This window comes from Trematosphaeria pertusa (genome assembly GCF_010094035.1).
Source record: "Trematosphaeria pertusa strain CBS 122368 unplaced genomic scaffold BU26scaffold_12, whole genome shotgun sequence".
Lineage (NCBI taxonomy): Eukaryota > Fungi > Ascomycota > Dothideomycetes > Pleosporales > Trematosphaeriaceae > Trematosphaeria > Trematosphaeria pertusa.
Genome location: NW_022987223.1, coordinates 267,675 through 291,468, shown reverse-complemented (window position 1 = coordinate 291,468; position 23,794 = coordinate 267,675). Strand labels below are relative to the sequence as shown.

The window sequence follows — 23,794 nt, the reverse complement described above, 5'->3', positions numbered from 1 at the left end:
TCCTCCTCCTCCTCCTCCTCCTTCTCCTCCTCCTCCCCCTTCCCCAGCGTCCAAGCCCCCGCCATCTTAACCACACGATCCAACTCCTCCAACCCCAACTCCACCCGCTCAAGCCGCACATGTCGCAAAATATCCAAATGCTCAGTACACCACCTCCACTCAATCTCCTGCTGCATGCCGCTCCGCGCAAACGCCAAATACGCATGGAACCCGGCATCAACGCACTTCGAATCCATCTCCCGAAGCAGCGGCTTCGGCTTCAGACCCCGGTGCAGCTTGCGGTTGAGTTCGGCGATGAGAGCTTGCTTGTATGAGCTGTGGAGGATGTCGTAGTGCTCGGTCCAAGTGTAGTCCGTTGCGCGGGCGAGCTTGCTGCGCGCGAGGCGGATGACGAGCGCACGGTCCGAGAAGTCGTATGCGTATGGGGCGGGTGCGTCGCGGATGAGGTTGGAGGGTTGTGTTGTGGGAGCTGTGGAGGGGGGTTGCGGGGGTGATACTGTCGGAGCGGAGGATTGGGGAGGACTTGCTTTGGGAGGCGCGTAGGAGATGCCGTTGATGTCTCCTTGCGGGAGGTGGTAGAGTGGGTGTTGGTATCCCAGGTATGTGTATGCTGGAGACGGGCCGTCCATTGGTCCTGGTCCCGGGACTACGAAGCCGACGTGCTGGGCAGATAGGCCTGTAGATCCGAGACCACGGCCTGATGGCATCATGTCAGCGGATGTCCCGCCGGTCGCGACAGGCACCCACTTACCGCCTCGCTCCATCACCGTCTGGGGCCGTGCGACTTCGCTGGGCTGTGGATTGTCTTTGCGCGAGCGAAATGCACCTTGCGCTTTCCTATTTTGCGACGGGTCCATGCGGGCAGAAACAGTTCGAGTCGAGTACGAGTTTGCCAAGGCTGAGTTGTGCTGTGTTTGGTAGTGGTGCATGGAAAGTGCAGATGTGCGACGGGGTTGTAGTAATCATAAGTGACCGACAGGCAAGTTTTAAATAAACAGAGGTTACATGATGTTCAAGGGTAAATACATGACTCACTCTTAACGCACAATGAATAGAAAGAGTGAATTCGTACATCACGTGACATCGGTCACCAACTCCTAAGAATGTATTGCCCAATGTATCGCCAAAGAGTCCATCGATACAATAGATATGTAAAGAAGATACATCCTACAACACGGCATTTTCGTATCGGCTCCGGCGCGACACGAAGCCTCATAATATCTAGGATAGGGTGAAGTAGAGGCTGTGCGATGCTGAACGTTTAGGTCCGAAGCTCATAGGAGTGTACTCATGTCATATCCCACTCCCCATATTTTTGATCTTCCTCGTATGCGCTGCGGCATCCCGAAAGCTGCTTAGGAATCCGCCCATTTGACGAACAGTGCACGCGTGGCTGCGACGGCATGACGAGCAGATTATGACTCTCATTTGGCCACTCCGATCGAGCTCCGTATTACTGAAGTCAGTTTTGAACGCAGATTCGGCGGCGCGCGTGAGGAGGGGCGACCCGTCTCCCTCCGGTCAATCGGCTAGTTCATTGGCCCGACGTACGGGAAATCAATCGGATTCCACCGAAAGACTCGCCGGTGTAATCCGCCGATCTGCATTGAACCGTGTCAATCGTCTTACGTAGCCTGCTATTCGCATTACCGGTGATTGTATGGCCGAGGATTTCTTGATCAGCTGGTTGCAGTCGCTCGAGAATGCGATCAGGCTTTCTGATACCTAGAGGGGAGAGCTGTCGGGTTGCCTTTGTATACGATGCCATGCCCTGCGTTGCTCAGCCGTTCCGCGTGAGATGGTGGATGACATCGCGACACTTGATTGCCACTTGAGGTGGCCAGAGAAGAAAGTAGGCTCGGCTGGGGACCTCTGGATGCGGGAAGAGCAGCGCCAGATTGCACTAACCTCCACAATTGCTAGGAAAACAAAGTGCGCAAGAACGTTGGCGGCGAATCGTTGAGGGACAGGGGATGCTACGTGTTCAAGGCTCTTTGCTCGCCGAATGTCAGCGCGAGAATGCGCTGGAGCCCCATGACATTGGATATCGACTCCGCCCGTGGAAGCGCAAGGGGCGGCTTAAGCGATTTGGAATGATGAGCGCTGAGAGAGCCGTCATGGGAAAGCGCTGTGTGCAACGGTGTGGGCCTCCATAGGTTCCTTGGAGACTCGCTTTGCGCCAACACACTCGACCGTCCCGCTCGTGGCGAATGCAGGTATAGTACGACTTCGATGCCTTGCTGTGCAGGAATCAAATATGGACACAGTCCCGCAGCGATCCAGTTGGAGTTGTGGCCGTCAAAGTGCACGAGGCCGGGCGGGAACTGCTATCCCGGAAGCGGAACGGGACCTATAAGGAATTTAGAGACTCCGGCATAAATGTGAGGAGAATGTTCTTTAACTTTTAGCTCGATCGAAGCATCTCAACTCGAAATAGACGTTGTGTAGCACAGGTACGGTCTTCCCCGACGCTCCGTGCTCCGCCGAGCACAAGGCCACACGCAGCCGTAGCGGAGTTTGAGTCGGCGCGGGGCGGAAATATCACAAGCGGGATTGGATACAAAGGGACGGTGGAGTGATAAGTAGGTACTCCAAGGCGCGGAGGCGGTCGCATGATGATCCCCGAACCTGGTGATGCAGTCTGGGGCGAGCGCTAAACGAAAGCGGGGGTGGCCCGAGCGCGGTCCCCACTACCTGGGCGGCGAGATTGCACGCGGTCAAGCTTCTTTCCACCTCACACGCGTCTTTATTCTTCGTCCACACTGCGCTAACCGACTACACGAAAGGCGAAAGCCTCCATTGCGCAGAGTCGCGACTCGGCGCCTCAGGCTGGTCACGCCATACCAACGCCTGCAGTCAGTCATTCTGTGCTGGGCGGTGATATTACTAATCCTGCTACCTACATGTGAAGAAGAGACTGCTCAACACACTAGATCAGTACTTCGAACGCTTCGATGACCATTGAACGACACAATTTCCTCGGGCGCCATGCTTCCATCCTTAAAACTGCATCTCGTCACCCTCAAAATCCCAGCTCCAGCCAGGATCAATATCCAGAGGATAAGCATCCAAGTTTGCCACACCGTCCTCGGTTGGCTGAGGGGCGCCGTTCGGTGTGGAATCCACTTCCAGCATCTGACCGTATGAAGATTGCGCTACCCAGTCGAACCACCATGCCTGCTCTACACCTGACGACGATGTATACGATGACACTGGCGATTCGGGGCTGTTGGAAAGAGGCTCTGGACTCGCATCCAGCTGCCCTGGCTCCATCATTGTCAAGTCGCCAACCTTCCGCGCTTCCATAACTGGGAGCACGGTGCTGTTGCTACTGTTATCGAGATCGCCGGTCGCCGCTGTGCTCGCTGCTCCAGGGTCATCTCCCGTTGCGGTTATCGTAGCGTCGGGGCTTGCTTGAGCTGGAGCTGGAAGCAGTGTGCATTGTGCACCTTGTCCAGCGCATGCGCTATTCTCGGGATGGTCTTCAACTGTACCATCGGGATGTATACATTGGCCCTCGTTGTCGACTGGCCTCACCTGCAGACGTTCGAGTATGTCGTGTACAAGCGGAGAGCCGTTGACCACTTGCACGGGGCCTGCATCCCAAGGCTTGCCTTCAAGAAGTTGTTGGTACAAGGCTACGACACCGCGGACCAGGTATTTGTTTTGCCGTTCAACGAGCTCGGTGTATCTGATGCAAAGGAATTAGCCGGTCGACATCAATTGAGAGCAGACAAATACTGACCCAGCGGGGAAAGCTGTCTTCGGCCTCTTCAGAGCACTTACACAGCATAGCGCATTGTCGTGTTTACATTTTGCGCAAGGCTTGTTCCCGTCACACTACTCAGGCGTTAGTATGGGGAGGTTTCGGGCTGCATCGATCATGGAGCCTACTTACTTTCGATTTCTTTATCCGGCAGCGGTCGCAAGCGCGAGGAACTCTGAACCGGATCGACCTTGATTCTGGGGATGACATGTCGGAAGGGGGAGAGGTCATATGGGAAGGAGTCGCTTCGCGAATATTGTGGCATGGCCCTCGGCTAGGCTCTCCCAAGATATAGGATGCAGCAGCCAGTCCTTTCTGGTCTCACCTGATGGGTAAAGTCCCGGGGTTGGTGAAATTCGCCCTGCTGATGCGGGCGATAGGGTCTCGATTAAACCTATTGCGGGGATTCTTGGAACCTGCGGAGAGAATCCAGCAGGGACGAGCGGCTTCGGTGTTGATTAGCAACCTTGTCGGCGATGCTGGCAAAGCCGCGCTTTGGTGGCTGAGGTTTGGCTCGGGACGTCGCCGAACAAAGCTGCTCCGCGCGCAACCGGGGTGGCGCTTTTTCAGCTGGATCAACCGCCGAACACGCCAATCCAGATGTCGTCCCACAAACAATTTTCTTCAGGCCACTCAGGTACCAGCTGCTTTGGAATCCGCCTGCCCGCTTTGGGATGATCGCCAACATGTGGAGCTATAGGGCATCGCGCAAAGACGTTCAAGGTAGGAGCTGCTTACTTAAGCTCAGCCAAGCGAGACAAAAGGGCTTGCCTCTCCTCGGCGAACATACCACCTTGGTGACGTACCTACGTCGCCCGACGGTGGCATCTTTTGGGGTTCTAGTTTTGATGGCTGCGCTTTCCCGCGGTCTCCCGACCGCAGGGATATAACTCAGATCGCGGGTGCTGCACATGCCAGATCCAGCAGACTCACAGCACTACCACCCCTCTGGTACCATTCCAGCATCCTTGCATAATACCCAAAAACGGACAGCGAGCCGGTCGTCTTCAGTCTTCACCATGGCATCTCCAACCAACGGAGAGACGTCCTATTTCGCGCCCATCACAAACGGCGATACCTCGGCGCAAGAAAAGCACCCCAATGATCTTCCCGATTTGGAGCTCAATCCTGTGAAGAGCGCTCACCTTGTCAACGACATAGTCCACTGCTTCGCCTGGAACAATCTCCGCGTGGATGTGAAGGACCGAGCTACCAAGAAGCCCTTGTCCATCCTCACCGACTCCAAAGGCATTGTCCATGGCGGCGAAATGCTTGCAATCATGGGTCCAAGCGGCTCCGGCAAGACTACTTTGCTTAACGCTGTCGCACATAGAGTCGCAGCAGCGGGAGCAACTACCACCGGAGACATCCTCGCCAACGGGCAGAAGATCAGCTGGCAGAAGCTACGACAGCTTTCCAGCTACGTCGAGCAAGAGGATGCCTTGATTGGCAGTTTGACGGTGCGCGAGACCATGCAGTTCGCTGCTGGCCTTGCACTCTCCAGGTACGTTCATATTTGCGGTGCACTGCATGTTCTGTCACTCACGGGAAAATAGCAAGACAAGCAAGACGGAACGAATGCGGCGTGTGGACGATCTCATTGCGAGCTTTGGTCTGCAAGAGCAGAAGCACACAATCGTCGGCACTCCCATCAAGAAAGGCCTCAGCGGAGGCCAGAAGAAGCGTCTTGGTGTCGCCAGCCGCCTTGTAACCGACCCCAAGATCCTCTTTCTTGACGAGCCTACTAGCGGACTGGACTCAACTCTCAGCTTCGAGGTCATCAGTTACATCAAGGAAATTGCAAGGCGACACAACGTAAGCCGCTATTGCCCACTTTGACACCATCTTTTGCTAACAATGCATAGCTTATCATCATTGCTTCGATCCATCAGCCGTCCACGTCGACCTTCAAGTTATTCGACAAGGTAGCTCTTTTGTCGAAAGGCAAGATGTGCTACTTTGGTCCGCTCCCAGCAGCGCACGGCTACTTCTCCAGCATCGGATACGACATGCCGCCAGAGACTAATCCCGCCGAATTCTACCTCGATCTCATCAATACCGACTTGGCTAAAGAAGGCGACAATGTCTACGCTCGTGTGCAGGACATCACCCAGAAGTGGGCCGAATGCGGACCCGCTCAACGTGTTGAGACGGAGATCGAGAAGGCCATCGCTGCTGCGAAGACGTCGGCACACATCCCAGACCTTACGAAGCTCAAGCCGGATAAGCCTAGCCTAATGGCTATCCCGGTCGTACTGCTGCAGCGCTCGTGGATCAAGGCATATCGCGACATCGTCGCATACTGGATTCGTATCTTCATGTACCTCGGTTTGGCTATCTTAATGGGCACAGTGTTCCTGCGGCTTTCCCATACTCAAGAAGACATCCAACCCTACATCAACGCGATATTCTTCGGATCAGCCTTCATGTCGTTCATGGCCGTCGCCTACGTCCCCGCCTTCCTAGAGGACCTCCACACATACCAAAAGGAGCATGCGAATGGCCTAGTAGGCCCCCTCTCATTCAGCGTCGCCAACTTCTTCATCGGCCTCCCCTTCCTCTTTCTCATCACAGTCCTTTTCTCCATTCCAGCTTATTTCCTCATCAACTTCCGCCAAGACGGCAGCGCATTCTTCTGGTTCGTCCTCTGGCTGTTCCTCGACCTAGTCGCCGCCGAAGCACTCGTCGTATTCATCAGTGTCATATTCCCCGTCTTCGTCGTCTCGCTCGCGCTTACTGCCTTCATCAACGGCCTCTGGATGTGCGTCGACGGCTTCCTCGTCCCCATGAACGTCCTCAACCCCTTCTGGAAGTACGTCTTCCACTATATCGACTACCAGGCCTATGTATTCCAGGGCATGATGGTCAACGAGTTCAAGACGGAGATATACGACTGTGCTCGCGCGGCGAACGGCGAGTTCCATTGCATGTATCCGAGCGATTTGAATGCGGAGGGCAAGATTCGCGGGACGGCCATTCTGGAGAATTTCAGGATTAGCATGCATGAGGGGCAGTGGATTGGCATTACTATTGCCATCATCGCTGGATATCGCATCTTGGCTTACCTGGTGCTCAGGCTGCGCCATTAGGCGCTTTTGGTCGTCGCGCCTTCCCCGTCCGGTCTCAACACCACGTTTCGAAAAGTGTCCTGCTTCCACGGCATTTTTCTTTTGGCTCCGCTGTGTAAGTTATTGTAATACCCTAAGTTGTTGGATTGGTTCGAGCCTGCTTTGCTTTTCATGGGCCTTGGGTTTTTAATATTGTCGGAGTGGAGGCGGATAGTTCCTTATACTTAATTAATCATGTTGTACTTCCTATAAAATGTTCTCTCCCATTTCTGAGGAACCTTGACAATAGATGCTCACGATTCCTAACTAGGCAATCAGTCTGTTTTCGGAAGCGTCTTTGTACCACGAACCAAGCGCGCGTAGAACGCAAGGGACCCGTATCTCTGGAACACCGCGAACGGTATTTGAAGACTTCGCTGTGGGCGAGTCTAGATGGGGCATCCAAGCAAATAGCGCCAGTGAAGTTCTGCGAAGCGTAGCCCGGGCCCTCGCACACGCAGTCGAGAGAGGAAGGAAGTAAAGACTTGGCAGGACGGTTTGAGGTTGGAACGATGGAGAATGGCCTGTAGGGATAGGCATTCGATGCATCTAGGTCGGTGAGGCAGGGCGGACGTACGATACGGACGGGACATGCGAAACTATAAGAACATATCCTGGCCCACCATTCGGCTCGGGGAGCAGCACCCAACTTCGACCCACCAGCATTTCATTCTCCAACCGTCGAGCTTCCGCATTACCACTCTGCTTGGACTCCTTCCTCATCGCCTCGCCCTAGCCTAGGGAAACATGAAGACCCGCACCATCGCTACCCTTCTTCCCCTCGTCTTCCTCACCACCACCTGCGGGAAGGACACCGACAGGGTCCGATCATCCTCGCCAGCCGCTACACCAACTCTGGTCGAGTACACGACGTCCACGTGCTCTGTTACCAAAGCGATCACGACTCCTTTCCCTAGCGTCTGGTATTCGTCCAACTGGACCCAGTATACGTTCACGACGACGGTGGATACGGTGGATTATGAGTATGGGTGCAGGTCTTATTTGGCGACGAAGTGGGTTACGAGTATGCATTAGGCAAGGAGAAGAGAGTGTGTAGTGGATAGGGTTCGAGAGGTGGTTGAGGGACGCAAGGGTGTGACCACCTAATCAACTTTTTCGATTATTTTGTTTTCGTTGATTATCAGGAATCCTAGCCACAGTAACCTAATAAAGGATTTGCGGGCGCACTTCAAGATCACGTGCTTGTATCTTAGCGCGTGTTTCGGGATGGTAATCTCACGCGTCGCGAACATCACAACTCACCTCTCACCAACACGATAGTGGTGATTCGTCTTGAAACCCATCACTCCACCCAATTGACTTTTTTATCAACTCATTCTCCATGTCTTTCAGCAACCAGGGGAGTCTTGTATTTGCAACGGACGTCGTCGATCTCGGGGCTGAAGTCAAGCCCTCCCAAACGCGTCGCCGTGCGGTCCGCTAGATTTCGACATTCGCTCCTCGCTCCTTGCTGCCTTCGAGGAAGACCAACAGCCCAAAGGTCTTGCACTCTTCGAACCTTCCCATCCCCACGGCGTCAGCACGCTCGTTTCCGTTCTGCGAAAATGGCAGGCACAGTTTCGGAAGCCGACGAACCGATCACCGAAGTACCTCGCATATGTTCTAAAAGACGCATACGGTGACGAATGCGCTGCCATTGAACAAGGTTTCGCCTTGGAAGATCTCAGAGACGATGATTCACGCCATTATCTAGCGTTAAAAACAGCCTATGATCAAACCGGCAGCGCGCTGTACCTATCCACCATCGTTAGGCATATCCAGGATAAAGAGCCGGATTATGATCAGGGGTCTGACTGCCTTTCCGAGTGCGATACTGAATCCATACAAAAGGAACCAGTCTACGAGTTTGCGAGGACCCTAGATCTGGCTAGCACCCAGGTATGTCGACGATTCGCGGGTTCGCCAGAAGACCTTATTCAGAGCGAGTATTTCGCGGATTATGGGCCCGAGGAAGACGGCATCGCCCATGTCCTGCTCGTCGCGCCCTGTCGGCTGCGTTTCCTGGAGGCAGTAGCTACTAGTGAGGAACATCTTGCCGAAGATATTCTTTCCTATCTTACGACCAAGGATAAGCAAAATCTGCATGATTTGTCCTATCGCCCAGACCTCCTCCAGCTCTGTACCAGAATTATCGAGCAGAAGGAAGCGAAGTTACGAGCTGGATTCGTAGGCAAGATACGATACAGCGATCCTGTCGTCCGTGTCGCAAATATATGCATACGCTTGGGGAGCTTGACTTGTTTCAACGAGCCGTGGGATGTTTCCAGGAGGGCGCTCCACTTGAGTTTTTCGAAGACCTACACAAGCTTTTGGCTACCGTTGATTTCAAAAGAATTGCTGAGTGGTATGCTGTGGTTTGCCCCTCTCATGCCAAAAACTGACGCTCTCAGTCTCGATATTTGCGCCGACGCTTTCCAATCTTTCGAGCCGCGTTTCCAAGCGCTGAAGCGACTCTTCGGGACTGACTTGGACAACCTAATCACCCGCATTGACGCGTATCTGTCCCCCCTTGGGCAATGGTTCTTGAGCAAGATGGAAGACCTGCTGGAACCAACGAAAATACTCGTTAAATCAGCGAGACGTCCTTTAATATACATTTGCGAGCTCGCGGGTTGGGAGTACCTCCTAGACAAGTAAGCTCCCCCTTTTCGACTTATAGACAGCTATTCACAACTCCAGGATTTGCCCGGTGCTTGAGGCCGCTGTCGAGATGACTCCCTTCGTAATAAGCTTTATGGTTTCCCTTTCCGAGGACGGCACCATCCCTACAACAATCATCCGGGCTGCCTATAGTCGGCTTGCACCCCGCATACGCGAGCACTTCAACCTGGTTCGTTGGCAACGTGAAGCCTTTCGAAGCTATGAAACGGGCATGGTCACACTGCATAAGTCGGGTATAAAATTGGGGCAACAGCGTGTCTCACTGACCCCAATCGATGGCCGTGAACTCGCCAAATTCCTCCGGCTATGTCTATCTTTTTCTCTTCACGGGGAAGTTGATGGCATCCTGAACCGGCTTGAAGCCGAAACCTATCGAGCAGGCCCTGCTATTCTTGTTCCAGTCACCCTGATATGCTTGCGAGACCTATCGCCAATGCTGCTCAGTCATGGCCTCGCTTTCGACGCCGCGAGATTGACAAGCTATCGACGTCTTTACCAAGATATCATCACCAATTATATCAGCACATGCGTGGGCAACGAGCCGCAGAAGCCAAATCAATGGACTCGTCAACCGGGGAAATGCCCATTCTGGACACAAGGCTCCTGTCAAGACTGCATTCAGCTCAACGCGTTTCTCGAGGATCCGTACCATGAAGTGTACGAATAGAAACTACCCAAGTGCGGGCACGACCATCTTCGCCAAGCGATACACAACGGCAAATCTGATTGCGGCGGTCTAACCATGGAACGTAGCGATGGCTACTAGCTGATTGTGATGAAGACTACCTACCAGTACGATCAGGCGCTCCACTCCTGGGAGGCAAGAAAGAAAGAGGCGGAGAACGTGATCGCGGGATTTGACCAGGACACGCTAAAGATATTACTTGGCAAGCGATATGAAGAGATTGTGGAGATGAAGAACCAGAAGCTCTCTGTCACTAATCGGCTTCCGCCACTTCGAGAACTATCGAACTCAGCTCATCCGCTTCCTCTAATGCAACCACACAATATGCACTCCGCGATGCAGTATCCCAGAGAATACGGCGCTCCTCCGCACTTTAACGCTATATCTTACATTGAACATGGATATCCATCACAAGCATACCCCGCGGCAAGTCATCAACCTCGGCTACCGCCTCCACCGACTCTCCTTCAGCCTATCGACGCAAATGTGGCGCGATACAAACAAGTGCCTCTCGACATCTCCCACACAGGGCCCGCGAAAAGGAAAGACGCACCCGAGCTCAATTCCGATAAGAACGATGCGAAAAGGTTGCGCCTCTAACAATGCGTACCATACATCGTCTAAAGATAACGATTCATCATACCCGGTGCACGCGTATGATGTGGGATGGGGTCAATATCGATACGCAGACGAATGCTACGCTGCATTCAGCCACTATATGCCTAAACTACTCTCGCTTCAAATCACAAGAAGAGGCCAATAATGAGAATGGCGTAAAGGTCGAAGCGTAGTCTACCACACTGATGGTTCGCCCATGGTACTGTACCGCACTTCCGGACCATAACGGTCCAACCTGCGTCAGTGCTAGTACTGATGTCCATCGCAAGGATACGGGTAGGGATGAGAGTAAGCTTTTCGATGCTAATTCGCCTAAGCATTGGATGGCCCATGTTAGTATAACTCTCGGCGGGAATAAGACGGGTCGCTAAGATCTGCTGCAGCACCAGGGTACGAGAATGCGGCGCTACTAGGCCGCCTGGATGATACCGGCGCCGGAGAGGCGGATAGAAGTCGTAGCGCCGTCGGGACCTGTGAACGTTTCCGAACGCTCATCTTGGAAGGGCGCTCAGATGGTGCGTTCTCTTCGACGCGTGGCCGCTTCGGAATGCGATATGGTCGGAGCTTGTCTTGTTGCTCTCCTTCTCCAGTTTCGTTGGTCGTCTTGTCGTTTGCCTCCGCATCCTCCTCTTCAGGTTTCTTCTCATTCGCCAACTTCTCTGCCTTCCGCTCCTCGGCTTTCTCCACCCCCATTTCCAACGCCTTTCCGGTCATACCCAGCATAGCGACAAAAGGCAGCATAAGCACATGGCGCGTGTGCAACTTCAGGTGCAGTTTGATACTCTCATCGCCTGGGATGAGCTCAAGCTGTGACTTCCGGATCTCCTTCGCGTCGCGGACTGTGTTCTCATACCGCCGCTCTTCATCCTCGACGCGCCGCTCCGCGAAGGTGCCCTTCTCCTTCCACTCCTTTAACGCATTCATATCCAGGTTCTGAGGCCCGAAGGCTTTCAGCGGCTGACGAAGCGCGCGAATCAGGGACTGTGTGTGCAGGACGTTCAACTCCAGGCGCGGGGAGAACTTGTCGCGGAAGTTCAAGTACCAGACCAGGCATTGTGTGAGGCCGCGAGCATCCAGACCGGTGGGAAGATACTTCAGTCCTTTGAGGAGGTCATCGAACGTCGGAACTATGAAGCCATGGCGTCTGTCTTTAATGTATTTACCCGGGCGGGCGTCGTCGGTGAAGAGATTCCGGTCGGGTTTGCCTTTCCAGAGGCCATCGGTAGCCTTGAAGTCTGGGAGCTTGCGGCGGAGAGCATCGCGGAGAAACATGTTCATTTGGCCGGGAGTGATGGGGAGGTCACCAGCAGCTAGGCCCCGGAACCATGCCTGTCGGGTTTGCGTTAGCATTATTCTGCGGAGTCGAGTATCAGAGGTACGTACCTGCATGCCCAGGAGATCCGCACCACGGTAATCGTTGTTGACCAGACGCAGAATCACGCCCTTCCAGCGCGTCTGGTGAGGATAATACGCCTACGCACACATGGTCAGCCATTATGTCAGAGTCAAACATCTCGAGGCTTCTCACATTTATCTCCTTCGCAGACATCGGAACTCCAGGCGGAAATATAGCATCGACAGGCACCGCGTCCGGAAACCAATTGAAGCCCACCGGCAATGCCTCCGCCTCCTTATCCGGAGTCCGTAACGACGCTACTACCTTCTTCATGTTGAAGGCCTGAGTCTCGTCAACCCACAGGCGCTCGAAGAGTGGAAACGTATGGGCTGACTCAATGGATTCCCAAATATGCTGAGAATGGAACGACGTCGCGGTACGTGCGGTCGCTGGAGTCTTTGGTATCTTAAATTCGCCGGGCGTCTGCGGCGGGGTCGGTGGAAGATTCTTCAATATGCGTTGAACCGCACGAATGTTGTCGCCAGTGAAGTTGAGGCGGACAAGGACGTTTGTTTTCTCCCATTGGTCCTCTCCATCAACCGCGTCTTCGGTGCGCTTGAACTTCGTAACGACGGTAGCCCGCGAAGGCCGCGTCGCGGGATCTGCTTCTGGCCGATTGTGAGGCCGTCCCATCATCTCCGACATCTTCTTGCTTGCCCTCGGCGTTTTTGGTATCACCACCTTCTTTGGCGTCTCAACCTCCGCCGTTCCGCCCGTCTCCACACTCTCCCCCGTACTCCCACCCCACTCCTCCTCGCCACTAGCGCTCCCAAACGTACTCGTACGCGTCATGGCGCGTCGCCTGTCCCTCCGCCTCTCGCGCCCAAACACCCCGATCGAAGCGTCGTAGTCCAGCTCATCCCAGACGCTCATGTCCTTCTGCGTCTCCTCGAAATCTTCATGCTGATACACACCTGTTTGATAGCGCCAGTCGCGGTGCGTGGGCAGGAAAGAGGAGTGCCGCTGCGGACGGCTCGCGCGGAGCAGAATGTCCTCGGGGGCGCGGATTTCGTCGGTGTCGCGGCCGCGGCGCATGGTGGAGCTTGAGGATTGCTGCGGAGGAGTGAGCGTCAGGTAAGATCAAAGCCAACGTTCTTCCTGCCAGAAATAGAAGAGCAGTCGACGCGGTTAAGAGGTGAGGTTGGATGAGGGTTTGGTGGGTTGGGGTAAGTAATTGCGCGTAGGTCGCGAAGTGAAGGAGACAGTTGACAGGAAGCAATCCCGTTTACCGGCGAGACGTCATTTCGTGTCGACTTTTCCTCTAGTGAAGGAGAGAAGGGCCTATGATTCGGGCTTCACCCGCGTTTCTGTGGAAGTGAAAGGAATAGTCTCGGTGTCCAGACACGGCTTGCTGCTCCCGCGAGTGAAGTAGATATATCAAACACGCGTGAAGATCTCTTTCCTCGGCCATGTCCGCGTGTACACCCACCATTCAATTCCCCAGGCACGCGCACGAAAGCCCATGTGAAGCAGAGTCTCCGTCTCATCTCATCTCATTTGATCGCAGTCCAGTGCATTTCAGTTCATTAAACTCATCCACCACTCCACGCCTCCGCAATGGGTCATCCTTTGCATCAAGTGCTATTACCTGCAACGGGTACTCCGCACCACCCCCCTCCTTCATTCAATCATAAGCACAATGAAAGCTAAAAGAGCGTCGCCAACAAATCCATTTCGTCTTTCTTCGCCTGTTTTCGGAATGACTACAGCCACCTTACTAGAGCAGCTCACGTCCATATTCTTGCCATTCAACCCTCTCAGTCCTCCTGCCAGGTGCCGTATGGCGGCTTCCGCCAACAGGTGATCGGCATAGTGCCGAGGATTAGGCCTCGATCTCTCTAAGGAATTTTGTATCCCCACACGTGCTGGCACTGCAAGCGCAAGACGGCGCTATCAGACGGGTCGTGTGGAAATTATGTTATGTGTGCTAAGTATACTCGTGCTATCTCATGCCCTCGGCCCCAAAGCAGTCTTCCACCCACACAAAGAGGTATCCATACACCGACAAGAAAAAGCCATCCGCAACCTCCGAGTTAACATCCACCCACTCACGCAGCCTCCGCCCTCGCGCTTCCATTCGCCTCCCTCGGCGGACCCTGGTTGGCAGTGCTTGAAGTCGCGCCCTTCGCACTCTCCTCGATCCTAAAGTCCTCACTCCTCCCACCCTGCACCTTCTCAATCTCATTCTGAATAGCTAACACCCAATGATCCCTCTCGGCTCTACTCCTCGCCCTAAACACCACGCTGCGCCCCTTGCTCCCCAGCTTGGCCACCCTCTTCAACCTCGTCCGCTTGCCCTCGCGCGCAGACTGCTCTCCGCCGCCCGCGCCCTCTTCAGCGCGGAACCAGCTCTTGCTCTTGCCATGCCAGACGACGAAGGTAGTCATGACGTCCTCGTCCGTCGACGTCCATGCGTCTTCGAGCCAGATTTTTGGGAGCGCATGGTGGCCTGGCTGATTCGCGTCGAAAGTCTGGTTTTGGTAGAGGAGGTCGGATTCGGTGAGGAGCCCGGAGTAAATGTAGCAGTCTTTGAGATCGAGGTTCGCCATGCGTTCATGGTGGATATGCTTGAGCTGTTGGCCTGTCCTGCCGCGAAGCACATCGTGGAAGACGAGCAGGGTTCCAGCGGTGAGGATGACGTTGCAACGGGTGAAGGGCGAGTGGATGCGCGGTTTGCGGTACAGTACACCGCTCATATGGACGCTACGACAGCACGCAATGCCGCACATGTTGTAAAGTAGAGGCGAGGCATAGGACTGCGTGACCTCCCACTTCTTCGCAAACTGGCCGATGTAAGCTTCGGCCTCTTCGTCGATGTTGAGCGCGAGGAGGTTCCGACTGCGGGTAGACTTGTAGAGGGCAATGTCGGATGCGGTGCGGTGTTTCCAGTATTTAACCAGGGCGCGGAGATGATTGATCCACTCTGTCCGACGCGCTTTGTCCGCCGCCTGTAGGCGAATGATCAAACGGTTCTTCATGACAAGCTCGAATGTCCGCTCGATATCCAGGTCTTTAGTCACGCCATCATCTCTGGTCGAATCGTCCACATCCTCATCAAAGTCGACATCAGAGCCCGACTCAATGTTCTCATCCACGGGTGTTGCTCCTTTCTTCGCTTTGCGCACCTTGAGAACGTCGGCAAGGTTGATGTATCCATCGCAGTTCTGGAGGTTGTGCGCCTTGCGCTCTGCTTCGTCTGCCGCATCCTCGTCATGGAGCCGTCTGCTCTCCGGCGTTCCCGAGTGGCCCTCCATCAGCCATTCGATGCGATCATCTTTCACAGGATATGGATTGACAGCCCAAGTGTCAGGAGTCTTGTCGGCGATAGTCCGCGCGGATGGAACCGTCGCCCTGTCTGACGCAGGGAGCTTCGGTGGAGGTGGAGGGGTAGCCTTGGTTGGGCGTGAGAAAACTAGATATTGGTCGTAGGTGGCGAAGTACAATTGCTTGTGGTACATAAGACCCAACCGCCTCGCGCGTCCACGCTGGCTTGTCAGACGAATGAGAAAGCCCTCGACAGGTACCGGCTCGGTCAACGTTTTGTGCTTCTTGCGAGTCACTGCCGTTGTGGGATAATGCGACTTGGGCCGAAGCTCGAGATCATGAGACTTAGCCATAGCTATCGTTCCGTACATCTTGCGTTCATTCGCGCCGTGCACCCATTCGAGACGATCGTACCGCTTCCACGCGAGTCCGATCCGCTGGTCCCGTACCCATGACTCGAGCACATCGGCCCATTCTGGAGTATCTTGCAGTTGATCCAAGCATCTCTTGATGAGATTCTCGGCGACCGCTTGCTCTTGTTGCATAGTCTTCAAGATAGCCTCCTCGTTGTCGGATTCCTCGGCCTCTTGCGCCTCAGTCTGAGACGCTTCTAGCTGTTTGAATGGGTCCGATATTCTCAGACTGACGCTCATGTCGGGGATGTTGATTTGAAGTTCGGACGCGCGGCGCCAGCCGATGATGTTGCGAAGGAATGTATACCACTCGACGGCATTGGAAGCGGTGCGAGCTTGCATGATGAAGATCCTTGTACCTCGAGAAACGGGCATCCAGACAACGACAGACTTGTCAAGAGATGAATACAGATTGACTTTGGTGACCTTGCGGCCCAGCGGTATCTGGTATGCGGCGCGCTTGCTAGCATTCGGCTCCTCGATTTCTGGGATGACCTGGGACGAGTGATGAGCACGTTATGGTGGTGAGACTGGAGCAAATCTACTTACTCTGGTCTTGTACATTTGAAGCACGAAGTCGGCGTCGTCAGAGGTGGAATGCCTGCAAACGATCATGTATTCCCGCCACTTATCCTTGACTCTCGAATCGATCTTCTGGCTGCCGTTCTCGTCGAAGTCGTCTGGTACCTCTCTGCCAGCCGCGTCAACCCGCACCAGCATCCGTTCCATCTTCACCACAAGGCCATCCTTTATCTTCCGCCGTCGTAGCTTCGTCGATGCTCGCTGGACCGTCATCTGCGCCTGCTTCGCCCTCAGGTGTATCGACGCGCGCTTCGAATCCTCTGGGATGTCGAACTTGACGAGGTTGCGGAGATTGGATTTCCTGCGGGTCAGCGTCTCTTCAGCACGGTCGAGCGGCGAGCCCGTGGAATCCGACGATTGCTGCTCAGAGCCCCTCTTCACCCTCGCGAGAATGCCCCTCGACGGCGGCTTGGGATCGACATCGAGGGTTTCCTTCTTCGCGTCAGCCTTGCGTAGCAAAGATGTAGTTGACACTGCATCTACCGAAGCGCCCCCAGCGGTAGACGCTGGCGCACCATTGGTGCTCTCCACGTTAGACACAGGCCGTTTGCCCAGTGCCGTATCCTCTTCCTCCTCCTCGCCGGTAGGAACTTGTAAGCTACTTGCCTGTCCTTGCTCTTCTCGATGTTCGGTAGCATGTTCATCGGACTCTGTGTCAGGGTCAGGTCCTCGCGTCGACGATGCGGTTACGAAAGACTTCGTACTTGACCGGCGCGTCTTCCGTGGCTTCGAAGGGTCGAACTCGGGCCCTTCGTGGGTATACACGCGAAGATGCTCATCAGGCTCCGACTCGGCGTCCACAAACTCTTCATCTTCTTCTCCTGCCGTCACATCGTCCTTCCGTCCCGACCCACGCGGGACCTGGAGCGCAGGCGGTGTATCCGTCTTCGCGACTTCCACTCCACTAGCCTGACCATTCTGCTGGCCTTCGTCCTCGTCGGCGGAGAGTTCTTCGGGCTGCGGGAAGCTGTGCTGGAACAGGGCCGAAGCGCTGGGACCCTCGAGGCCCGTCAGGCGTCGGTCGCGCGAGCCGCGGCGGTCGGAGGAGAAGGTGGCGGCGCGGGTCGAGTAGTTGATGTGGAGGTGGTGTTTGTACCAGTCGCGGCGATGCGTCTTCAGCCAGCCTTCCTATATCCATATGTGAGCGTCTCTCGAGCGATGGGCGTGAGCGGCGTACCGGAATGGGGCCGATGAAGAAGCGCCTCGACGTGAGGTAAAGGTGCTCCGGGGTCGCATGTTGCTACGCATCGGTCAGCAGGTTCAATTAGGCATGAAACCGTGGGAAGGCATACCAGACGCTGGGCCGTGTACGAATCCGGTGACAGGTTCGCGAGCTCAGGCTGGTCGTGCCATGAATGCGGCCGTTGTTCGGGCATCGCATGTGGTGGTCGCGCAGGTGACAACGATGCCGCGCGACAGATGACGCGGCTGGGTATCAATTAGAACATTAAACAGCACGCTATGCAGAAGCCATAAGGAGAAAACAAATACAGCGAAGAAGGAAAGCAGCCAGCAGGCGTGCAACTGGAAAGCAGGATCGTGGGCTGCTGCCCCTAAGGCAAGGCAGGCAGTTTTGGGGTTCTGGCCGCGCTGTCGATTCCGTCATTGAGGCGCATCCCTGCGCCAATCACAGCGACCACGGTCTAGGCGCGAACCACGTCCCGCTCTCCAGAACAAACTTCAATTTCAACAATGCAAGAAGCAGTCATCAGCCGTCATGTTGTTGGAACGAGCCTCGGACCAGAACTTCGCACCTGCTCTTCAATCATTGCACCATTCCAGCGTAGCCCTTCGATATCTCTCTAGACCACACCTCCCCTGCCGGACACCATCCAAGCTCCATACCCAACTACCACCAAAACCTCCGCTTGCCTAACTCCCCCAATCCCTATGCCCAGCCCCCGGAATTCCCCTCAGTCCCTTCCAAATCCCAAGATCCGCACCTCTGCAATCCACATCCGCAACCAAGCCTCGCTTTCCCATGCCCTTCAATTTACCCACGCAAGCGAAACGCCCATCCTTGCACCACGCTTGCGTTTCCGATCCCAACCTGCTGCTTCGGGCAAACTGCTCGAAAACCATCAATCACGGCCGAGGATGATCTGCTTTGTGGCGTTCGCGAGCGAGGGTCTTCCCCGGAGGGAGTTTGTTGAGTAATCACAATTTACACAACCGCATCTTGCGATGCTTGACGAACCTCCGGTCACCATAACCTGCGGAGTAGATGAGATATCTATTCTAAGTATTTCTTGGCGTGGACAAAGAAAATAGCGGATATTTCGTGTACCGAACGGAAACTTCATTCATCCTCAGGATGCTTCCGCCGGGCGTCCAATCAGACGACGGAGAAATAATTGGATGGCAGCGAAGGCCGCTTCGCTTCGATCCGTATCTGGGATAGTGGCATTGGGGCTCTCTCAGCCTTCCTTCTCCGCCCTACCGGCTTTTTTTTTTTATCAATTCCAGTGTAGGCCGTGCTAGATGCTTGTTGCGTCGCGAAGTTAATCGGATCTGCCGCTCCCTCCATCCTACCGACCGATCATGCAAAATATTCAGAGGTATCATGATCAGGCGTTAACATTCTCACATGGATATGAAAATATCAGCCCTCGAGGGGGGAAGGTAGAAGATCACGGCCCGACGAAAAGTACGCTTCAGCAACAGCGCGAACGCGGAAGGAGAGCATGGTTCGAATGGAGGCGACGCAGCTATGGTAAGAGTACGCTGCTCGCGCACCCACTAATAGAAGGTGTATTGAGAGCACGGTTTGAATTGGAACTACGCATCATTAGGAGCTATGGTAAGAGTACGCCGCTCACAGACCTACCAATGTGTATACGACCGTGGAGGGATTATTTAACAAGAGCTGACTTGTGGGATTCCGCAGTAATGCCCGTGGTTGTTGACCGCAATACTATACCAAACGCACTCCTAACGTTATCGCCGGAAACAGCTGGACTTCCACGGCCAGTCTTTCCTGGCCATCCGTTCTCCGCAAATCATGGTGTCTCCGAGGCAGTCTCAATGCCTTCGATTGCCACGGCAAGAAGGTTCAGAGGCATCGAAACCTCCAAGCAGAATTACCTGGGGCCTGGTCATCTAAGGCCTTCAAAAATCTCCAAAGCAGACAAACCCCCAGTCATATCAATGGGGAGGGCAGCTATTCAATCCACTTCAGCACCCTCATTTGAAAGCTCCAATCTATCCGGATGCAATGCCCTACATTCGTGGAAAAATGGAGCCGGGCGAAGCAAACCGTGGAAAACATGCACATTGGCCCGAGTCCAAGCGGCGCAAGCTGCTCAGTGGAGATGGAAAGGTGCGGGGGCCTCGATCAACATTGGCGACTGCGCCTTAAGAGCTCATAGCATGCCTTGGCTGTTCGTGGTGTCGCAGGGGGGTCCCAATCACAGACCGCGGCATGCGGATCGGAAAACGTTGAAGAAAAAGGGTTCATCTCGAGATGTGGAGGTTGGGGATATAATTGCGGAGAGTCTTGGGGATTTCGAGGAACTGAAGTACGGGTGCATTCATCTTGCTCACTATGCGAAAGAGACCGCGGGCTAAGTCTTAACAGCTATCGAGACAATACCCCGACCTCCTCCACAGCCACAGAACCGCCGCAGCAATCCCTTAGACTGACCTTGTCATCTGGAGGTTTCGAGCACCCAGTGACCGAGCTTTTGCGTGGAGGTGAACTCCTCAAATCGCAGTTCAGGATCTTGAGATTCCTGCGGAATGACAGCCATGCCGATGTCTATGTTGCCGAAGATCTACTCCAACCGACTACGTGCGTCCACATCCACGTCTTTCTCAGCGAAACATGGGGCAATTGGCGGACATATCAACGTAGGAAAGAGCAGCGAATGAGAAATTCACATGATTTCCGGGCTTGCTTCAAGCATAAGGGCCAAAAGGTAGTCGTCGTACATGCTCCGGCGAGATGTGAGTCGAGGTTCCGTATTCGCAAGTATGATATCGAGTTCCCGTCTCTCGATGGCTCTGGTGGGTGACGTGTATATTATTGATGGACTCTACTGATACTGATATGCATTATAGCAAAAGCACACCCGATCAATGCAACCAATTCGAGACGTCCTGCAAAGGGATTAACGTACGCAAGCGCCCTAGTCCAGCCCAGCTCGGCTTCCAAAACGGCACAACCAGGGAGCACTGACCCCATGAGCAACCAACGCAGTCACGAAGATGAGCGGCGCCAAAATCGAGCTGCTAAGCAAAGGGAGAAGAGGAGATCTCAGAGAGAGAAGAAGCACCAGGAGGATCGGATGAAGTTCAACACTCCCCAGCCCTTACCTGGCTTCCGAGTAATGAAGCTGCTGGTATAAGATGTTTACGGTGTAATTATCCCGCTACGTTATCGAGGCAACCTATTTTCAAAATGCACATCTGTTGGCCCTTAAGCAGGCGCTCCTCTGTACATCGAGCATCTAAAGATCCCCGGTAGCCTCGAAACACCGCAGCGCTACTACGTAGGCCGCAGTCCACCTAGACTGTAGAGAGCCCGGGCGTGCATTCGAAACAGCATGGCGTAGATGATTGTCGGCATGCGTCACAGCACGAAGGACATAGAGAACACCGACCTTTCGGCAGCGAACCACCTACATATTTTCTATCCGTTCTTTGAAATTTTTTCCTAGATGGGTTTTCCTCCTCTCTCTCAACCACCCCAGGCATATATTCCCCGAAAGCGTGATCCAGAGTAGGCCGCGAATATCACTCCTGCATCCACCAAACTGCCAAAGAACGAGCAGGACGGATGCTCATACAAAGGGACCGTGGGCCTCACCCCTACAAACATCATCATAAAATCCTCCGTCCACATTCCCTCCCGAGCACTTCGATCAGGACTGTGGACGCCATGAAGAAAGCAAGAAAAGCAAAAGGAAAATAAAACAACTCCGAAAGACGAGCAGATACTCCCCGCTCCAGACGGTCTTTTTCATCCCCACGAAGCGCGGGACACGGTCACGACTCCGTGTCCCCAGCGATGCCACACGCTTCCGGCGTATGCCAGCCTCAAAGACGAGGCCACCTCGCGTTAAAAATAACAATGAGGTGTCGCTGGTGCCCCGCAGGGACTCTGGAACGGTACTCCTACACCCCAGAGTATCTTCTCGTACCCCCACACGGGTGACCCGAGTGGAGGATTTCGCACCATGATCATCCAAACGTAGGTCTGTCCTTCGGCAACGTAGAAGTGTCCTGACTATGAGAGTGTGAGAACGTCAAAACAAGAAACAGCTTCGGTGCTTGATCTCTTTTGTCCTAGGAGTGAGGTATCGGGCGATGGGTGGAATCTTGCGGGCTGGTATTCGATGTTCGAAAGTGTCGCAGTAGAGAATCTTCCCGTGGATATTTCTTCCCGCACACGCATGCGTACTGCTGTGGCTGGGAAGAATCCGGGCAGGAGGGGGATTGAAGGCGCTTACGGTGTTTGGCTGAGGACTCATGTCGCTTGAGGTCCTTGGCACAGGTAAAGCTGAGCCCGCATAGCATGCATACGTTTGCCTGTCGAGCTTCAACTTTTGCCGCATGTCTGCAGCGCCTATGGAGTAGTGTAAGCGATGGTCAGATCGAGAAGCCCAACATGCCTACCGGTGGGCCGGTCCATCTGCCCGCGGGATCTCCACCTTGCTATTGCGACACGCCTCCGCCTTCTCCACTGGGTGTTGGCCTGCTGAGTTCAGAGAAGTAGCCGATGAGCTCGACCGGTACGGAGACGAATGTTCGGAGTTTGACCAGAGTTGAGAATGGGGGCTAAAGTTTTCAAGATTATCGCTCGAATGAAAGGACGGAGAAAGAGAGGCGTGGCCAGAGCCAACGTTGTCAAGCTGACTAATTTTGGGAGGGGACAGTAAGTGCGGTTCGTGACCCAAGTCGGTTAATGGAATGGTGTCGGGGACGTCGGTAGGATGAAGGTTGGGTTCTTCCCGAATGGCCGGAGCCGTATCAGAAATCATTCCTCCAGGACCTTCGACATCCTCGGCCACGAATTCCGTCCACCATGTCGGATCACCGTACGAACACGCATCACCATCCCCGCCCAAAATCCGACCAGCCGACGACGGGGCGAATCCATTGTTTTGCTCATCAGGACTGAATTGGGGCGCATCTTCGTTGCCGGGCGGACGAAGACCATACTGCGTTATGCGATGATCATAGTGGTCTCGATGGATGGCGTGAGCGGCCTAGTTACTAGGCCGCTTCGCTACTTGTCAAGAAGGCGTAGGGATGGGGCTATCCTTGTTAGCATTGACAAAGCTGTTGGCGGGGGGCTAATCCTACCGCTATGCCGCGCGATGAACCAGAAGTCTCAACCTCCTCGATGCGCTTGACTGATTCTCGTGCTGTGGGAAACGCGATGGCTGAGGGCCGGCACCTAGAGGCAACCGGCCCTTACCGCCAACCGGGCAAGGGCTTTCGGATGGGTTTGGGAGATGATAGTACGCTTCGTGGCACGGTCCGAAGCTGGCGGTGATGGTTGTTGGAAGCGGCCAGCGGGATGCTGGGGTTTTCAAGTTCCCGCGAAGTGAGGCTGAAGCGAAACGTGATTGGACTTTGCAATCCAGCCTTACATGCCAAGGGTAGATTGTGGCCTCCAATAATAGATCGTTATCCCGCTCGCATTTCAATCACATCACATCGTACAATTACCTGGTCTCCGCAGCTAAGCTTTTCGACCTTGCAGCCATCAACCACATCTGATCGCCTCAGAGCCTAGGCAAGTTCAGAAAGCGGCCTCCAATTACAATCATGTCTAGCAGCCCTCAAATCATATGTAGTACCGTCCGACCTGCAGCCCTCAATCATGTATGAAACTTAGCCGCATCAAATATCACCATCCCAGAAGCGGGTACGTGCATATACGAAGCGGCCTTCACTCACATCCAATCCATCTTTCGACCTCTAATAAGACAGTTTCCAGGAGAATCCAGAAGCGCCGGGCTAAAATGCGGCCTCCGATTAGCTTCCGGCGTTCCAACAACGTACTGGCCTGAACAGGTCACGGCCCACACTCCAACACGTCTCACCTTTCAATAGCGGAAAGCTCCTCCCAAAGGCCTTCAGCAGCCAAAGGCCTAAGAGATGCTAGACTGTTGAACTTCCTCCCCTTCCCCTACAACATCTACGAAGTAAACAAACCGGAGAGTTAGTTGTACCGGAAAACCACAGCCCCATTCGACCCAATCCAGTTCCCCACTCACGACGGCCCGTAGCGGTCAATATGCACCAAGGATCCCACTTCACGTGCACCCTTCC

At 54.4% G+C, this 23,794-nt stretch overlaps 9 protein-coding genes across 9 annotated transcripts in view; 4 read left to right on the top strand and 5 right to left on the bottom strand.

Moving 5' to 3' along the window:
• Positions 1–929, bottom strand: part of BU26DRAFT_508045 (uncharacterized protein) — a gene marked incomplete at both ends in the record, with an annotated part of 1,198 nt that extends 269 nt beyond the window's left edge. The window contains one exon of the mRNA XM_033827046.1: positions 77–929. Within this exon, the coding sequence (XP_033680378.1) occupies positions 77–929 (853 nt within the window). The remainder of the gene's footprint in view (positions 1–76) is intronic.
• Positions 930–2,747: 1,818 nt separating this feature from the next.
• Positions 2,748–4,439, bottom strand: BU26DRAFT_521846 (uncharacterized protein). The gene is made up of 3 exons (XM_033829641.1): positions 3,899–4,439; positions 3,746–3,840; positions 2,748–3,691 (listed from the first exon to the last, which is right to left on the bottom strand). The coding sequence occupies exons 1-3, from the start codon at positions 3,995–3,997 to the stop codon at positions 3,001–3,003; spliced, it is 885 nt and encodes a 294-aa protein (XP_033680377.1). The 5' UTR covers positions 3,998–4,439; the 3' UTR covers positions 2,748–3,000.
• A 346-nt stretch (positions 4,440–4,785) lies between these two features.
• BU26DRAFT_432675 (putative ATP-binding cassette transporter) lies at positions 4,786–6,855 on the top strand (the record flags this gene model as incomplete). The annotated part of the gene is made up of 3 exons (XM_033823986.1): positions 4,786–5,270; positions 5,323–5,581; positions 5,632–6,855. The coding sequence occupies 3 exons, from the start codon at positions 4,786–4,788 to the stop codon at positions 6,853–6,855; spliced, it is 1,968 nt and encodes a 655-aa protein (XP_033680376.1).
• Positions 6,856–7,521: 666 nt separating this feature from the next.
• BU26DRAFT_67749 (uncharacterized protein) lies at positions 7,522–7,972 on the top strand. The gene has a single exon (XM_033836197.1). It carries the CDS (start codon positions 7,621–7,623, stop codon positions 7,906–7,908), a length of 288 nt encoding a protein of 95 aa, XP_033680375.1. The 5' UTR covers positions 7,522–7,620; the 3' UTR covers positions 7,909–7,972.
• Positions 7,973–8,944: 972 nt separating this feature from the next.
• BU26DRAFT_553293 (uncharacterized protein) lies at positions 8,945–10,556 on the top strand. The gene is made up of 3 exons (XM_033832200.1): positions 8,945–9,238; positions 9,285–9,527; positions 9,574–10,556. The coding sequence occupies exons 1-3, from the start codon at positions 9,108–9,110 to the stop codon at positions 10,220–10,222; spliced, it is 1,023 nt and encodes a 340-aa protein (XP_033680374.1). The 5' UTR covers positions 8,945–9,107; the 3' UTR covers positions 10,223–10,556.
• Positions 10,557–11,191: 635 nt separating this feature from the next.
• Positions 11,192–13,289, bottom strand: BU26DRAFT_567960 (uncharacterized protein; the record flags this gene model as incomplete). The annotated part of the gene is made up of 3 exons (XM_033833720.1): positions 11,192–12,187; positions 12,242–12,331; positions 12,387–13,289. The coding sequence occupies 3 exons, from the start codon at positions 13,287–13,289 to the stop codon at positions 11,192–11,194; spliced, it is 1,989 nt and encodes a 662-aa protein (XP_033680373.1).
• Positions 13,290–14,156: 867 nt separating this feature from the next.
• On the bottom strand, positions 14,157–18,071 carry BU26DRAFT_521842 (uncharacterized protein). Its single transcript, XM_033829640.1, has 4 exons — positions 17,806–18,071; positions 17,691–17,753; positions 16,481–17,641; positions 14,157–16,426 (listed from the first exon to the last, which is right to left on the bottom strand). The coding sequence occupies exons 1-4, from the start codon at positions 17,887–17,889 to the stop codon at positions 14,303–14,305; spliced, it is 3,432 nt and encodes a 1,143-aa protein (XP_033680372.1). The 5' UTR covers positions 17,890–18,071; the 3' UTR covers positions 14,157–14,302.
• Positions 18,072–18,942: 871 nt separating this feature from the next.
• BU26DRAFT_521841 (uncharacterized protein) lies at positions 18,943–20,897 on the top strand. Its single transcript, XM_033829639.1, has 4 exons — positions 18,943–19,319; positions 19,401–20,031; positions 20,091–20,518; positions 20,573–20,897. Exons 1-4 carry the CDS (start codon positions 19,055–19,057, stop codon positions 20,857–20,859), a joined length of 1,611 nt encoding a protein of 536 aa, XP_033680371.1. The 5' UTR covers positions 18,943–19,054; the 3' UTR covers positions 20,860–20,897.
• A 606-nt stretch (positions 20,898–21,503) lies between these two features.
• Positions 21,504–22,741, bottom strand: BU26DRAFT_67653 (uncharacterized protein). The gene is made up of 2 exons (XM_033836196.1): positions 22,130–22,741; positions 21,504–22,079 (listed from the first exon to the last, which is right to left on the bottom strand). The coding sequence occupies exons 1-2, from the start codon at positions 22,492–22,494 to the stop codon at positions 21,800–21,802; spliced, it is 645 nt and encodes a 214-aa protein (XP_033680370.1). The 5' UTR covers positions 22,495–22,741; the 3' UTR covers positions 21,504–21,799.
• Positions 22,742–23,794: the final 1,053 nt, after the last annotated feature.

Excerpts from the sequence above, each read along its gene's own strand:
- BU26DRAFT_67749 (XM_033836197.1), top strand. The coding sequence starts at position 7,621 with ATGAAGACCCGCACCATCGCTACCCTTCTTCCCCTCGTCTTCCTCACC.
- BU26DRAFT_521842 (XM_033829640.1), bottom strand. The coding sequence starts at position 17,889 with ATGCCCGAACAACGGCCGCATTCATGGCACGACCAGCCTGAGCTCGCG. Across the intron at positions 17,754-17,805 it reads CGTACACGGCCCAGCGTCTG|CAACATGCGACCCCGGAGCA; the intron begins GTATGCCTTCCC and ends ACCGATGCGTAG. Across the intron at positions 16,427-16,480 it reads TTCAAATGTACAAGACCAGA|GTCATCCCAGAAATCGAGGA; the intron begins GTAAGTAGATTT and ends CACTCGTCCCAG.
- BU26DRAFT_521841 (XM_033829639.1), top strand. The coding sequence starts at position 19,055 with ATGCAAAATATTCAGAGGTATCATGATCAGGCGTTAACATTCTCACAT. Across the intron at positions 19,320-19,400 it reads CATTAGGAGCTATGGTAAGA|TAATGCCCGTGGTTGTTGAC; the intron begins GTACGCCGCTCA and ends GGGATTCCGCAG. Across the intron at positions 20,032-20,090 it reads GGGGATTTCGAGGAACTGAA|CTATCGAGACAATACCCCGA; the intron begins GTACGGGTGCAT and ends AAGTCTTAACAG.
- BU26DRAFT_553293 (XM_033832200.1), top strand. The coding sequence starts at position 9,108 with ATGCATACGCTTGGGGAGCTTGACTTGTTTCAACGAGCCGTGGGATGT. Across the intron at positions 9,239-9,284 it reads TTCAAAAGAATTGCTGAGTG|TCTCGATATTTGCGCCGACG; the intron begins GTATGCTGTGGT and ends TGACGCTCTCAG. Across the intron at positions 9,528-9,573 it reads TGGGAGTACCTCCTAGACAA|GATTTGCCCGGTGCTTGAGG; the intron begins GTAAGCTCCCCC and ends TCACAACTCCAG.
- BU26DRAFT_67653 (XM_033836196.1), bottom strand. The coding sequence starts at position 22,494 with ATGATTTCTGATACGGCTCCGGCCATTCGGGAAGAACCCAACCTTCAT. Across the intron at positions 22,080-22,129 it reads GCAGATGGACCGGCCCACCG|GCGCTGCAGACATGCGGCAA; the intron begins GTAGGCATGTTG and ends ACTACTCCATAG.
- BU26DRAFT_521846 (XM_033829641.1), bottom strand. The coding sequence starts at position 3,997 with ATGACCTCTCCCCCTTCCGACATGTCATCCCCAGAATCAAGGTCGATC. Across the intron at positions 3,841-3,898 it reads GCCGGATAAAGAAATCGAAA|TGTGACGGGAACAAGCCTTG; the intron begins GTAAGTAGGCTC and ends ACGCCTGAGTAG. Across the intron at positions 3,692-3,745 it reads AAGACAGCTTTCCCCGCTGG|ATACACCGAGCTCGTTGAAC; the intron begins GTCAGTATTTGT and ends CCTTTGCATCAG.